At 37.4% G+C, this 17,007-nt stretch overlaps 1 protein-coding gene across 1 annotated transcript; it reads right to left on the reverse strand.

Annotated features, from left to right (window-relative positions):
- Positions 1-1,746: 1,746 nt before the first annotated feature.
- LOC131432529 (probable cytochrome P450 28a5) lies at positions 1,747-10,349 on the reverse strand. The gene is made up of 4 exons (XM_058598862.1): positions 10,134-10,349; positions 4,186-4,429; positions 4,025-4,126; positions 1,747-3,965 (listed from the first exon to the last, which is right to left on the reverse strand). Exons 1-4 carry the CDS (start codon positions 10,319-10,321, stop codon positions 2,994-2,996), a joined length of 1,506 nt encoding a protein of 501 aa, XP_058454845.1. The 5' UTR covers positions 10,322-10,349; the 3' UTR covers positions 1,747-2,993.
- Positions 10,350-17,007: the final 6,658 nt, after the last annotated feature.

Below are 17,007 nucleotides of genomic sequence, written 5' to 3' on the forward strand. Positions count from 1 at the left end.
CGCAGCTCCGGAAGCGCCACCATGTCTCCAGCGCGGTGCGCTGCATCGAGCGCATGAAATGTCCAACAAAGTGTGATAGCTTACAAAGTTTACAATGGTCTCTATTTTCTTCATTTACATAAACGCAACTGGAATTTTGAACACTTCTGTCCGCATTATCTGCAAAACCCAAATTTTTTTGGTGAGTTTCCACAACGTTTTTGTAAATATAAAAAATTAGGTATAGGATTCGCTCGAATTTTGGAAAATTAACTGATGCAAGGAAGGCCATCCGATTCAGTTCGACGAACTGTTGTGTGTTGTTCACAAAGAGGTCAAAAGAAAGGTCTTCTCGTCAGCCAGTACACAACTGATTGGTTCTACGATTTGATATATACTTGTTTCGTTCGGGACGTCGGTTTTGATATTACACTTAAGTGTAATATCAAAGAAGTGTTTTGCAAATAGCATTAACTTTACGTCTGCCTAGCGGTTTATGTTGAACCGTCAGGTCGGAGGTAGCAGTTCAACATAAACTGCTACGCACTGATGAGTCTAAGACGAAACGTAAAATCGAGTATACTTTTTAAGTTTTTTTTGTAATTGCAATAATTGGATTGCATAGTTTTAAGACATAGATTGTAAAAATCCTTTCACTTTTAACAGAGTGCTCAGTGGTCCCAACCACATCAAAATACGTTTTCTGTTTGAGTTTCAGAAGTTGATTTTGGGTCTTCATTGCATTCAGAAAAACTTTTGTTTGGAACTGTCTTCTTCTTTGAATAAAATCAAAGTTGGCAATAATCCACTTAGAAGTGAGTTATAAGTTTTAATTTGCATGCATTGCTTGGTAGTGAATTCAAGCCTTTTGAAGAAATACAGAACATGTTACTACAAAAAAATATGCCGAACACATGAGCCCTTTAAAATGCATTGGTGTCGATATAAGGACCATAGTTGATATGAGACTCCCAAAATGTAGTTTTTCCATCATAACTTTCTTAAACACACAGACGAAAATGGGAATTAAGGGAACCACGTGGTGGATTCGCAATTTATACGGGACTCACTATGCTTAGGCCTTAAATAAATATGAATATAGATTTTTAGAAATGAGTGTCTTAAGATTCCTTACTAAACGTAGCACTCTAATATGCGTTAGTTTTTCCTTAGTTGTTCCCAAAACCTGTAGGGAGGTGTAAAAATGTTCTTTCATTATTTCTATCTGAAACAAATGATAACGAACGAGTCTAAAATAAAACAATTACTGGTAGATAAAAACTGACTTGTCGTTTATGTCACTTATATCATCATATCTCTGGAACGGGTAAGGATAGCCACTTGATCTTCAAACTTTACCAATAACTCAATAGTAGCTTTCAAACGAATCTAAGATTGTTTTAATTGGTTCAGCCTTCAACACACACAAACACACATACGCACACAGAGAAACATTTTCCGATCTCGTCGAGCTGTTAGTCTGATCGAGCTTGATCAAAAGTCGTTTTTTTCTATAATTCTATTACCCTTTACAAGAGAAGGCAGAAACATTGATGCAAGAGTATTCAAATGTATGTAGTGAGATTAAGTGTGGTTAATCGTTTTTGTACGCAAGTTTCCTTAATCGACAAGAAGTAAAGATACCTAAAAAAACGGGATAATACAAATTTTCGCGTTTTAGTGAGCTATTGGTGCGTTCCCTGGAGAAACCCATTGTCATTTCGCTCTTCCTTATTTTATTCCCTTTCTCAAAGATTTACTAAGGAATTTTACAGTTTGAAAGAGATGTTCAATAACCGTGCTATACTTCATCTGATTATGCAAATAATATTAATTAAAATAGTCGAGTTTAACTTGTAAAACCCTGGTTAAGAATATTACAGAGTACCACGCTGACGACGCCAGCCATCACAAGGTGTCGCTTTAATCGCTATTTCGAGATATGCAGTTAGCCTATAAACTACCATCACCTTTTCAATTTGTAAACAGTTATATCAAGTTAATAAAGATTCAAATGTGGCAATCCTGCACGCTATACAAAATTGAACATAGCACGCTCTGAGCTATGTAGCACCAACCATGCAATGGTTCTGTACCCTCTGAATCGGCTGCGAAGTCTGTTGAAACAGAAGGTCAAATTCCTCTACAGCAATGTAATACCAAGGTAACGCTGTGAGCTAGGTGGGCGCGTTTTCTTCTTCTTCCGTCCCAGCACGTACCGATCTGTACCGATTTTGCATCATTTTGTATGACAGTTTGATAGTTTTGATAGTCATTGCCCTATAATTGCACAGTATATTTTAAAGACACTGGGAGCTTTGATTTGAATCATGATTCGTGAAAATCGGTCTAATCGTTGCTGAGAAATCAAAGTGAGTTGCGGTTTTGGAGCTTTTCTTCACTATTACTGGTGCGTTCGGAAGTGGAAACCGGGGACTAGTAGTCCCAAAGTATATTTATATATCCACTAACTAACAGAATCTGCCTACTAGATGAATTTACCTATAAATTTTATAAAAATATGCACCTCGTTTCGCAATCGCTTGTAAAAAATATTCATGAAATTGAAAATTTTTACTTATCGCATTGTAATGCCGGAACCGAAAGTCGGATCTGTATCAACTTCTGGAGGACTTTTTAAATAATTCCAAGACCTTTCATTTGCATCTTAGTTTGTAAAAATAAAAATTTCCGAGAAAATTGAAAACGCATGTTCTCATAGTTTTGCACATATTGCCTTGTAATTCCGCCTTTATATGATCTAGGCTTATTGGAATAATTCAATAGGTATTTAATTTAAATGAGTGAATTGTATTTTGAGTGAATTGTAATTGTAACTTCGTGCAAAGTGAAAAAAAGCTTTGAAAATAGCTTTCCGATCAGTAGTGTCTGTGAAAATTGTCATATTTCGATAGTCTACATATTTATTACATAAAATAAAGCATGTTTGCCTATGGCGTATTTTCCATTCCATAGATATGGTAAAATTTGATGCGTAAAAATATGCTACGTGATTATGAATTTAAAGGTCTTAGGTCCAGCCAAATTCCCCCGGCCACATACAATAAGATCATTTTGGGGTCATATTCAAATGGAACCTTTGTTTTCAGATTGACAGTGAGTTCGAATTTGTCTATGATCTCTACGATGCCCCTCTTTGCTTGTGCCAGAGCGAAACGCATTCCGATACACATTCGGGGTCCTTCTCCAAACGGCATGAAAACTCCCTTCTCTCTGTACGGTTTGGTGCCACCGGTTTCCGGTGCAAAGCGCTCCGGATTGAATTTTTTCGGCTCATCGTAATGTTCTGGGTCAAGATGAACGAAAAACGGAATCGTAACTGTTGTACCTTTGGTAACGGGAATTTTCTTGCCCTTGGATCCGATCAAAACAATATCCTGCGTGCAATTTTTCCCCAGCGTTGGGACAATGGCATGAAGACGTAGTGATTCATTCAGGACTTGATCCAGGTAAATCATTTCTCCCAAATTTTCGTATGTCAAGCCTTCCTTACTGGTTTGAACATGGCGGATTTCTTCTCTTAAGTGCTTCTGGGCTTTAGGATGTGATGCCAAATCAAACAGACAGTAGCTCATTATCGAACTGGACGTTTCAAATCCATCCGCAAAGAACGAAACACCGTGACCAGCAATGTCGAGCTCTGAAATGTTTTTCTTCGCTTCCAATGAGAGAAGATGATCCAAATAGTCGTTCCGAACAACGTTGTTTTGTTTCCGATGGCGAATTGCATCACTCATTATGCGAATGAAAAATTCCTCTACATCTTTAGGAAGAAGTGAGAATTTGTAGACCTTAACGATTGACGGGAAGAATGTTAACGCGGCCAGTGCGAACTGTGCAATGAGATTAAAGTCCATAATTCGACGTCCCATTTCTCGGATTTCAGGTTTCTCCTTGGTGAATGATTGCGCATCGATGGCAAAGATGCAGTTGGACACGACATCTGTCGTATATTTGGCCATCAACTACAAAACAAGAATCATTAAAGCTTGGTGAATATTCACTGACACTAAAAACTACATACTTCTTTGATATCGAATGTCGATCCATTCAATTTGATTTGCTTGTTTACGTATTCAGTCATTCGAATGCATACCTCGTCCATCAACGTGTAAAGGGCTTTTATCTGATACAAATATGTACTGTTAGGTCAAGTACTGCCATATCTGCCATATTGAAACTTACGCGATTATTTGTGAACGCTGGAGTGATTTCTCCTCTTCTTATCTTCCATTTTTCCCCGGAAAGATTGAACGGGTTTCGGGCGAACAACGGATCTGATTTCTCATCAACTAGGTCGGAGAATTGGTTGGCATTGAAGTGGTTGAAGCTCTTCGATTGTACCTCCTTTATGAGTTCTGGATCTCGAATCATCAGCTGTGGGGTACGCAAGCTGAAGTAGCCAACCACGGGTTCGTTTTTGTAGTCGCTAAATTGAAAATTGAATGAAGAAGTTTAAAGCTAATTTTTTTTAGAAGTTTAAAGCTAAAATTTTCTATCAAATTAAATAATACTAATTGCAGCATGTGTAAACTTTAATTTTTGCTCGATGGTTCAAATTGAACTACTGTTTTGCACGTATGGAGAGACCAATTACCAATTCGACTGAAGCATTGTGTTTTTTAAATGATGAATGTAGTTTTGTTTGCTCTTTTTTCAAACTCGGGAGCTGTTTGGCCATCTCCAAGAAAAGTAAGTGAGATTAGTTTTGCAGTTTTTGATCACTATTCCCAATTCTTCCGAAACCGGATTCAGATAAACGGAATAGCCGAAGTAGGTTCGTTTACTACCAACAAATATGACCTACAAATTGGAACAGTTTTGAACGTAGTTAAACCTATACTTACTATCTCATGCTCTATTTCGATTAAACCAATTAAACGAAATCTAACAAACGAAACGAACCTGTGTTTCTGTTACTTCTGCATATGTAAGTCAAGCTAAACAGCATAAAACATGTGATATTATTATTATTATTAGTATTTTTATGATTATTATTATTAACATCACTACACAACGTGTGCGAAATAGAACAAAGCACGCCTTGTTCGTTTTGTGTTTTCTTCTTCTTTTGGTGTAGTACATATTGTCACTCTATATGGCGATTTGAAAACTTTGACACTCATCGCCCTGCAACTGCGGAACCGGAAGTCGGATCCGGATGAAATTTCACAGTACTAAGAAAATTCACTATTTTCCGTAGCAAGATCAATTTTCATGTAAATCGATCACTTATGAAAATCAAAATTTGTTGCTTATCTCTCTCTAACTCCGTAACCGGAATTCGGATTTAACTGAAATTCATGAGCGATGTATAGGGCCTTTCATATGAATATAAGTTAATGAAAATCGATTCAGCCAATTCAGGGAGAAAGAGCACTCAATTTGTTGTGTACACACATACAGACTTTGGCGATCTCGATATATATATATATATATATATATATATATATATATATATATATATATATATATATATATATATATATATATATATATATATATATATATATATATATATATATATATATATATATATATATATATATATATATATATATATATATATATATATAAAGGGTGATTTTTTAAGAGCTTGAGAACTTTTTTAAACAATAAAACGCATAAAATTTGCAAAATCTCATCGGTTCTTTATTTTAAACGTTAGATTGGTACATGACATTTACTTTTTGAAGATAATTTCATTTAAATGTTGACCGCGGCTGCGTCTTAGGTGGTCCATTCGGAAAGTCCAATTTTGGGCAACTTTTTCGAGCATTTCGGCCGGAATAGCCCGAATTTCTTCGGAAATGTTGTCTTCCAAAGCTGGAATAGTTACTGGCTTATTTCTGTAGACTTTAGACTTGACGTAGCCCCACAAAAAATAGTCTAAAGGCGTCAAATCGCATGATCTTGGTGGCCAACTTACCGGTCCATTTCTTGAGATGAATTGTTCTCCGAAGTTTTCCCTCAAAATGGCCATAGAATCGCGAGCTGTGTGGCATGTAGCGCCATCTTGTTGAAACCACATGTCAACCAAGTTCAGTTCTTCCATTTTTGGCAACAAAAAGTTTGTTAGCATCGAACGATAGCGATCGCCATTCACTGTAACGTTGCGTCCAACAGCATCTTTGAAAAAATACGGTCCAATGATTCCACCAGCGTACAAACCACACCAAACAGTGCATTTTTCGGGATGCATGGGCAGTTCTTGAACGGCTTCTGGTTGCTCTTCACTCCAAATGCGGCAATTTTGCTTATTTACGTAGCCATTCAACCAGAAATGAGCCTCATCGCTGAACAAAATTTGTCGATAAAAAAGCGGATTTTCCGAATGGACCACCTAAGACGCAGCCGCGGTCAACATTTAAATGAAATTATCTTCAAAAAGTAAATGTCATGTACCAATCTAACGTTTAAAATAAAGAACCGATGAGATTTTGCAAATTTTATGCGTTTTATTGTTTAAAAAAGTTCTCAAGCTCTTAAAAAATCACCCTTTATATATATATACACGTTGACGAGATTTTTTCATTGCAAAACAGTTCTTCCGAAAAATAATCAATTTGATTCAAGGGGTTTTGACATTCGCGCCTAGGACCAGACCTGTCAACTGGCCTGTTTTTCCAGAAAAAAACATTTTTTTCTTCATGAAAAGTTATGTGAATTTTTCCCGCCATACTTTGTTTATAACATATTTAATAAGACACACTGCCTTAGCTCTATGATGTTGCGGTCGGAATCTACTTTTCACGTAGGTTTTAATGGACTGCCATTTTAAAGCTGTTTAATGCACAATCCAGTAAAAATTATTTGATTCATATACTGCCCATCATCGCATATCAGTCTCATATCGATTTTCGCCAATTTTGAGATAGCTTGAGGAATGGAGTCTTTCCTCAATATACTCTCAGAAATTGCAATGAAAGTTGAGGGTTTGTTTAGTAAAATATAAAAAAATATCAACTCATTTCTGTGTCCCATATGCTAAAGTACCCGCATTTCATTTGTTGCAATATTGGAACAGCAAAGGTGTATTACCGATATTTCATGTAATAATACCAAGATTTAGCATTAGGGAGCAAAGAAAAGTCTTGGCATTACATTCCTTTCGTGGAATTTGGCCTTTCTGTTTCAACAGACTTCGCAGCCGATTCTTAGCGTACAGAATCATTGCATGGCTAGTACTATGAATCCTACTGACACTAAGAATCCTTCCAGGTCGGGGCTCGAACATACGACAGTTGGCTTGTAAGACCAGCGTCCTATGCATTGAACCGCCAACCCGGGACCAGCATTAGGGAGCACAATAAATAAAAAAAATCGGAAATAAACTTTTGATCGTCTTTTTCTCAACATGCCGATTTCCCATATGGGACTGATATGCAAGTATGGGCAGTATATAAAATGTAGTGTAGTACTCATATCACATTCAGATACTAGAAAACTGTTATTTTAAATATTGGTTAGAGATTGGATCTGCATAGAAGTTCTTATTATTCTGCACTTCTGGGTGGTGTCACCTCACTTTAAATGACACCGATTGATGGCACTGCAAGTTGGGCTATATTGCTAGTTAATTTTCGTTTCTTTTCACTGGACTACAAGTGAAAATCTCGATGCGTGACAACGTGGAGTCGCCAAAGTAAGGGTGAAAATCTTTTCTCGTGAAATACTCAAATTTTCACCGTGTTCACTCGTTGAGGGTTCCACCGGTTAAATGGCTGTAAAAACCACCAGCTACCGATAACATCGTGGGTGTGGGTTTGTGAGGTTTACAAAACGGGCATAGTTGACTGATTAATTTAAATCAAAATCATAATTAATTTTGCTTTGTAGTAAAAAATTGTAACCAAAAAAATTTCCTGCGAATGTTCAAACTACTTACACTTGAAGGACTCACTGTTCACCAAGTTCAAAATTGAATGTTTCACACCGGGAATACACGTACATTGTCTGATTCTTTGGTCAATTCACGTAAACGAACTGATAACACACTATTCATTTTAGGGGATGTTCGCATAACATTCATTTTCGTCACGTATAAAATTCAATTTGACATTTGGAACTATTTTACGTGATTTTTCAAGTGATTCGAATGTGAATTTTTATTTGTGTGTCAAGATAATGAGCACGCTTACTTGTGGTTCTGAAGGATTGGATCAAAAGTCACACTGTTTCGTAAAAACCATACCTACCCAAAATTGAATACAACGGTTATTACGACATATTGGGTAAATATGCTTCTCGAAAAATTTGAGTAGATATTACTCGCTTTTGTTGACATTTGTAAATGAAAATAAAGTACCAAAGACTTTGGAAATCTACAGGGTCCGCCATCTAACATTTATTTTTGAACTAGCGGTTATTTCGACATTGGTAACCTAAATGTCACTTCTGATTTGACAGAAACATAGTTGTATCCTTCCGCTGAACGAAAATGGTTGTGTATACGCTTGAGGACCGCGTGAAAATAGTGCAGTTTTACTTTCAAAATCATGGTAATGTTGCGGAATGTGTGCAAAAATATCATCTTCTCGGATGAGGCACATTTTCATCTCGGCGGGTATGTTACTAAGCAAAATTGTCGCATCTGGGGACGGAAAACCCGCACGTCATCATGGAGAAGCCGATCTCAGAGAGTGACGGTTTGGTGCGGATTTTTGTCTGGCGGCATCATTGTGCCTTTTTTCTTAGAAAATGAGGCAGGAGCCGCCGCCACGGTCAATGGCGAGCGGTACCGCGTCATCATTAGCGATTGGTTCTTCCCGTTACTTGAAGAGGAAGACTTGGACACCTTTTGATTCCAACAAGACGGCGCTCCGTGCCACACAGCCAACGCTACGATCGATCATCTGTGCACAGTCTTCGAAGATCGAATTATCAGTCGAAATTCGGATGTCGTTTGGCCGCCTCGGAGCTGTGATTTGACACCGTTAGACTATTATCTTTGAGCGGCTGTCAAAGATAAGTGTTATGTGGACAAGCCAGAGACAATTCAAGCCTTGAAGGATAACATTCGTGCATCCATAGCTGAAATAAAGCTGCATACAATCGAAAATGTATTAAAAAGCTGGACCGACTGTATGGCGTACTGCAAGGCCAGCCGAGGCAGCCATTTGAATGAAATTATATTCCACAATTACACGGAAGAATTGTACTTTAATATGAAAAAATAAATTTTGAATTCGGATGAATCGTTTGTTTTTTTATGCATGTTTAATAAAAAGTTACATTACATTATTCATGCTTCACAGTGTATTTATATGTTTAAAAGTAAACAAGCATTTTAATGTATTTTTCTTACCAACTAGAGCCTGATACGGCTCGATATCTAAAACACTTTATTTTTTCCATACTGAATTTTGGTAAAATTTTTACTACTCATTCGGGTCGGGTACGGGTACAGGTAATTTTTAATCGGGTACGGGTAAAAATTTTTATTTTTTTTCGGGTACGGGTCGGGAACGGGTAATTTTTTTAATTTTCAATCGGGTACGGGTCGGGTTCGGGTATAAGAATTTCTATACCCGACCATCTCTAATATATATATATATATATATATATATATATATATATATATATATATATATATATATATATATATATATATATATATATATATATATATATTTATTTATATATATATATATATATATATATATATATATATATATATATATATATATATATATATAAAGAAAAAATTGTTGTAAAACATCTTCATTTCTCGAACTGTACAAAAAATTGTATGAAAAACAGGTTTATAACTTCTGATTGATTGGTTTTTCCGAAACAAATGCCTATATGCGATTACTTTTGGGCCGACTGTCGTTCAGCAACGCAGTGTGGTTCAGACCCCGTAACAAATATACTAATTGTTCTTCGTTCGCAGCGAAATTCGGTCTAAACTAAACTCGTTTTTCCGAAACAAATGTTTGCTCTGGCATAACCGGTTAAGTTTTCATTGTGTTTTTGCATTAAACGACTTTTAGTCTGCTTCTTATGCTTAAGATTAATTTTACGTCTGAGATTCAAATTATGATATTCTCAAACGGTTTTCGCATTGGAAAATGCTCAAATGAGCCAGCTGAGATTAACCAAACTTGCCGTTCGATACGATCGACACTCACTTGTAAATTTTCTCCAAGTCATAATATGTGTTCCTCTTTTTTTTCAATAAGTTGGGAACATTTCCAAACAGCACTTGTGGTTTTGGTCCGTTGATTCCCATTTTCTTCCATTTATTAAACTCCCATGTTAAAAACAGATACACTACGCTTAGGAAACTTGCCAGACAGCTAAGAATAATACACAACATTTTCACCCACTTGTTTGCCGGTTGACTAGCAGAATCGTACTGATATTGCGAAGGCAGTCAGTTAGCTATAATACTCTATCAAGGTCAATGCTAATAACTTGCCTAATAAACACATTACACAAACCAACTATCGCTATCGCTGCAGAATGAGTAGACTTACGAGTTTGAGTTTTAGTAAAATTAAAACATTGAATATGGATCGGAAAATTAAAAATTTTCATCTGAGCTCTCACATACGAAATCTATTTCGATGTCTCCGTTTATCTAACACAGAGATTCCCAAACTTTGTTGGTCAAATGCCCATTATGGATATATTATTCTTTCTACTGTTCACTAGAGAGGTCGGGTCTTGGGTATTTTACCCGAAACCCGACCGGTACCCGCACCCGACGGGTTTTTGGTCGGGTACGGGTACGGGTACGGGTAAAATTTTTTATTTTCGATCGGGTACGGGTAAACAATTTTACTGCTCGCTCTGGTACGGATCGGGTACGGGTAATTTTTTTCTATCGATTACCCGTCCATCTGTACTTCACATAAATATGTTTATACGTTGACGAGAAATTTTTATTGCAGAACAGTTCTTCCGAAAAATAAACAATTTGATTTAAGGGGTTTTGACATTCGCACCTAGGACCAGACCTGACCACTGGCATCTTTTTCTAAAAAAACATTTCTCTTCTTCATTAAAAAAATGATCACATCATAGTTACGTGAAAAGTTATGTGAATATTTTCCACCCTGCAATTAAAAAAAAAAAAATTAGTGTGTGTGTGTTTTATCACTACCTTAGCTCTAAAATGGCTGGTTTGACGGCGAATGTCAGCAGTTGGTCGAAGAGAAGAATGCAGCAAGGGCGAGGATGCTGCAACACCGCACGAGAGCGAACGAGGAACGACACAGATAGGCGCGGAACAGATAGAACACGGTTTTCCGAAGGAAAAAACGCCACCTGGAAAACCAAGATCGCGAAACGATGGAATAGCTGAACCGCGCAAATGAAACACGGTAGTTATATGAGAAGGTGAACCGCTCACGTGGAGGTTACACGCCACAGGCCGAAATGTGCAGAGATACCAGTGGCAACCTTCTCACGAACGAACGTGAGGTGATCGACAGGTGGAAACAGTACTATGACGAGCATCTGAATGGCGAAGCACAAGATACAGAGAACGGCACAGTAATCAATTTGGGTGCACGCTCAGATTCCCAGCACCTGATCTGTCGTAGATATGTAAGGAGATCGGCAAGCTGAGGAACAACAAATCCGCGGGCAATGACCAGTTACCAGGCGAGCTGCTCAAACATGGGGGAGAGGCACTGGCTAGAGCGCTGCACTGGATGATTTCTAAGATTTGGGAGGAAGAGATTCTACCGCAGGAATGGATGGATGTAGTGGTATGTCCCGTTTACAAAAAGAGCGATAAGCTAGACTGTTGCAATTACCGCGCAATCACATTGCTGAACGCCGCCTACAAGGTACTCTCCCAAATCCTTTGCCGTCGTCTATCACCAAATAGCTAAGGAATTCGTAGGGCCGTACCAAGCGGGATTTACTGAAGCCCGCGCTAAGACAAGACAAATCAAGTACTCTAGAAGTGTGCTATTCATTGACTTCAAAGCGGCATACGACACAATCGATCGAGAACAACTATGGCAGATCATGCACGAATACGGTTTTCCGGATAAACTGACGCGATTGGTCAAAGCAACGACGTATAGAGTGATGTGCTACGTCCGAGTATCTGGGACGCTCTCGAGTCCTTTCCAATCTTGGAGAGGGCTACGGCAAGGTGATGGGCTCTCTTGTATCTTGTTCAATATTATTTTGGATTGTGTGATTCGAAGAGCGAGGATCGACACGAGTGGCACGATCTTCCGAAAGTCCGTACAACTTTTTGGATTCGCTGACGATATTGATATTGTGACACGTAACCTTGAGAAGATTATGGAAACATACATCGAACTGAAAGCTGAAGCTAGAAGAATCGGACCCCGACCAACATATCGTATCTAAACTATTGCTCTTTTTGATACTTGTTTGGAAATTTTGATATTTTAACTACTAACGAGACCATACTTATATCAGCACTAGTTACGAATACAGTTTTTTGTTATAAACTTGTCAGGCCATAAATGCGTCAAAAACAAAATACATGAGAGAAACAGGCTCTAGAGAAGAAACACTACGCCTCCCATTACGCAGGTTTTATTGGAAACTATTTAATGCATAATCCAGTAAAAGTTACGTGATTCATAGATATAATGTACGAGGTCTGTTCAAAAAGTTCCCGGAATTTTCTATTTGCGCGCGTCTGGAGAGTCCGGTGGTCAAAATATTTTTTTTATTGTGTTGGTACATATGTCCCTAATGTATGGTGAAATTTTCAGCTGTATTCATTGTTTACATTCTGTCTTGTAGCGGCTGGTGTAGACGTGTTTTTTTTAGCTCGGCGATTTTTGTTAGTTTAAACAATGGAAGAATTGAAGAGTCAAAGAATTTGTATTAAATTTTGCGTGAAAAATGAAATAAAGTGTAACCAAGTGTGCGAAATGTTACAGAGAGCCTACGGTGAGTCTGCTATGAAAAAAACAAGTGTTTACGAGTGGTATAAGCGTTTCCAAGATGGCCGCGAAGACGTTGAAGACGACGAACGCTCCGGTCGACCCAGCACGTCAATAATCGATGAAAATGTGGGAAACGTGGAAAAAATGATTATGGATGATCGCCGAATCACTTTTAGAGAAGTTGCTGATGAAGTTGGCATATCAGTTGGCTCATGCCATCATATTTTTTCAAATGTTTTGGGCATGAAACGAGTGGTAGCAAAATTCGTTCCAAACGCATTACCATCGCTCAGGAGCTGTTAAACCTCCTTATTCACCAGATATCGCTCCGAGTGATTTTTCCTGTTCCCAAAGTTGAAGAGACCCATGAAAGGACAGCGTTTTTCATCGATTGAAGAGATAAAGGCAGAATCGCTGAGAGTGCTACAGAGCATTACAAAAAGTGACTATCAGGGGTGTTTCGAAGACTGGAAAAAACGCAGGCATAAGTGTATTTTATCTAGGGGGGATTACTTTGAAGGGGACCATGTAGATGTAGACGAATAAATAAATATTTTTTTTAGAAAAATGAGAATTCCGGGTACTTTTTGAACAGACCTCGTATATCTCATTTAGATACAAGAGAATTGTTACATTAAATATTGGTTAGATATTTTCTCAAATTTTCTTATTCTTACCATAAAAAAATTAACATTTATTTCAGAAAAATTGCATAGAAGTTCATTGTTTGTAAAAACCACCTGCTACCGATAACATCGTGGGTGTTGGTTTGTGAGGCTAACAAAACTGGTATATTTGACAGATTAATTTAAATTAAAATCACAATTAATTTTGCATCCCAGTAAAACATTGTAACTAAAAAAAATAGTGTCATATACCATTCGACTCAGTTCATCGAGATCACAGAATGTCTGTGTGTATGTATGTATGTATGTATGTATGTATGTATGTATGTATGTATGTATGTGTGTACGTGACAAATAATGCCACTCGATTTTCTCAGAGATGACTGAACCGATTTTCACAAACTTAGATTCAAATGAAAGGTCTTATGGCCTCATACAATTTTCCTGATTTTCATTTGGATTCGACTTCCGGTTCCGGAATTACAAAAAAATATGTGCAACTTTATGAAAAAATGCGCAAATAAAATAAAAGAAAATAAAAGGTCTTCAAATTCTTTTGAAAGTCCCCGGAAAGTTGATTCTAATCCAACTTCCGGTTCCGGTATTACAGAGACATTCGTGCAAATTTTCAATTTCATGAGTATTTTTTCACAAGCGATGGCGAAGTCAGGTGCACATTTATATAAAATTATGAAAACGATACTTTTCTATAAAAGTACACTTTTTGCCTTTCTTATATAGATAGTTTATACAATCACTTGGAAAAGTTCAAAGTGTTCTACATCATTCGACACAGTTCATCGAGCTGAACAATGTCTGTGTGTATGTGAGTGAGTATGTGTCAAATAATGTCGCTCATTAAATAAAAAATCTCATATTCCCACAGGTTGCTATTGAATTTCATCATGCTTTCATAGGGTAAAAATTGCAGACCGCCACTTGAAGCGACGACTCAAAAAAGGATAAAATTCTTATAGATTTGGCTTAAAACTGATTCAATTTGTAGGCTATATTAGGCTTACTAAACCAACCGATTTCGGCTATACTTGTTTCAAGTACCCGGCTCCAGAAGTACCGGAAATAGTGGTCGAAGCTCTAAAACGAGACTTACTCAATTTTCTCAGAGATTATTTGATCGATTTCCATAAACTTAGGTTCAATTAAAAGTTCCTAAAAGTTCCTATAGTCTCATAGTTCAATTTCATCCGAGTCCGACTTTTGGTTCCAGATTTATAGAGTAAAATGTGTTTAATCATTTAGTGCGACGATGTAAAATGAAGAAATATTCCTATTAACTTGACACAAATTGAAAAGGTTATTTTAGTTCATACTCAAAAAAGTTGCTTATTCTATTCGAGATTAAAAAATAAAATTCTTGTGATAATTTTGAAAATATAAGTAATATGAGAAAGGCATCCTTACACCACTAGGAGGATTAAAACAGGTTTTTACCCAACGGGTTTTAATCGGGCGCGAGTAGAATTTTTACTGCTCATTCGGGTTCGGGTCGGGTACGGGTAATCGATACAAGGTATCAAAAGGCAATAAAGTATCGATACCTGTAGGTATCAATTGATACTTGCGCAGCAATAAATTCGAAATAAAATAAAATTGTGCCACTAGTATACCCATATTTCTTGCCAGAGAGATTGCACTTCTCATTTCGTGACTTTTGGTCCACGTCAAAGAATTTCCGCAAGCCCCTCTGTGTTGTTTTCACATTTTACTTATTAAAAAAAAAATTCATGTCACAACCTTTATGCCGATACACGGATACTACATTGAAAGCCAATTCCTATTGAATATTTAGGAGTTTTGTTGATTTATGCAAAAAGCACTTATTTTGTATCTATTTCTTCGGCTCATCACTGCTAAGCTTGTGGATTACATTGAACTAAGCGAGATGGCAGTTCAATTTGAACTGCTTTAAGCACTGATGGGCCGAAGGCAAAACGGGAAGAAATAGAAACAATGCATAAGGAGTCTATCGAAAAGTAGTTGGCAACATTGATTATTGAATTAGCGAAAAAAAAAAACATTTTTTGACATCAGTTTTCGATATATTGTAGAAAAATTACATTTTTATGCATTTCACTGATTATATTGAAGAAAATCCTAGTTTCTGTGAAACGCTCGCACTTTGGACTTGACATTCTTCATTAAATTCTGCACAATTACTTTTGTGACTTTCCTGGTGACAGCTGTCCAGTTTTTTTTAACTCCTGCATGTTTTGGGACACTGTACCTTCCTTCCGAAAGTGCCGCTTGACAATTGCCCAATACCTTTCGATTGGCCGAAGATCCGGGCAGTTCGGTGGGTTGATGTCCTTTTCCACGAATTGTACATTATTTTTTGACAACCACTGTAGAACGGGGTTGGCGTAGTGGGCTCAAGCCAAATCCGGCCAGAAGAGAGGAGGAGCCTAATGCTTTCTGTGCAGTGGCAGCATTCTCTTCTTCAAACATTCTTCCTCGTACACCTAGGCGTTAATTGTGCCCTTCGTGAAGAAAATCGACGACCGCAAACCACAGGTACAACTTGCTTGCAAGAACAACACCTTCTGCCCAAACTTTTCCATCGCCACCGTGGTGTCAGCGTCGTCCAGGTCCTGGTACACCGATTTCGTATAATTTTGCGGTCCGGGCAGCGCTCGAGAGTCTTCCTTGGCGTAGGTTTCGTCGTCGATCGAATGCATCCGTCGATACTCCTAAACTAAAGTACAGATTAGTTACAGTAAGCATTCTGACACACAATTAAATATTACTAAATAACCAGTATAGTTCTTTATGATAAAGTAATGGGGGTTCTGAAAAGGAACCTTCCATTAATGGCTTCTAAGTCGGTGCTATGCATTTTATATAGCAAATCAGCAGAAAGTTCTACTACAAACTACAAGTGGTTGAATATGGGCCGTATACAGTATAGTGGAGAAAATTTCGTATAATTCTTTGGGTATACAATTATTGTTCTAAATAGAGCTATACAGAATTTTGATGTCAATCATTTCGTTTCTGATTTAAGTATTTCAGTGAAAAAAGTTATCAAAAAGCCGTACGAGGCATTCAGAAGGGCCAAATTGTGTAATTCTCTAAGATATAAAACACTGTTGCGAATTTTGCACTGCAAAAATTGCACAAAGCTTATCAAATTATCCTGAAAACTGGCTCTGTGACCTGAGCGTTTGAGGCTTTACACCACGCAAAAGGTCTACTGTCATTGCCGACTGCTTTTCCTGACGACCGAAGTCCAAATGAGACTTTCACGCTTTATACTGATGTTGGTGGGAGGACCTCACCTCGACATCCAGCTTCGTCTGTAGCAATAAAAGAAATGAACAGTTTTTATATAAAGATTTCCTTTTCTATTTGTTCGGTAGATTCTGATATGTGCCTGACTACTTCAAAACCGTCGTCCGGATGCGAAAAAGGCAAGCAAGCGTGATGAATTTTTTTCAAAAGTTTTAGAAAACTTTGTTTTTCAATTATTTTTA

Source organism: Malaya genurostris, chromosome 2 (assembly GCF_030247185.1).
Source record: "Malaya genurostris strain Urasoe2022 chromosome 2, Malgen_1.1, whole genome shotgun sequence".
In the NCBI taxonomy this organism is placed as follows: domain Eukaryota; kingdom Metazoa; phylum Arthropoda; class Insecta; order Diptera; family Culicidae; genus Malaya; species Malaya genurostris.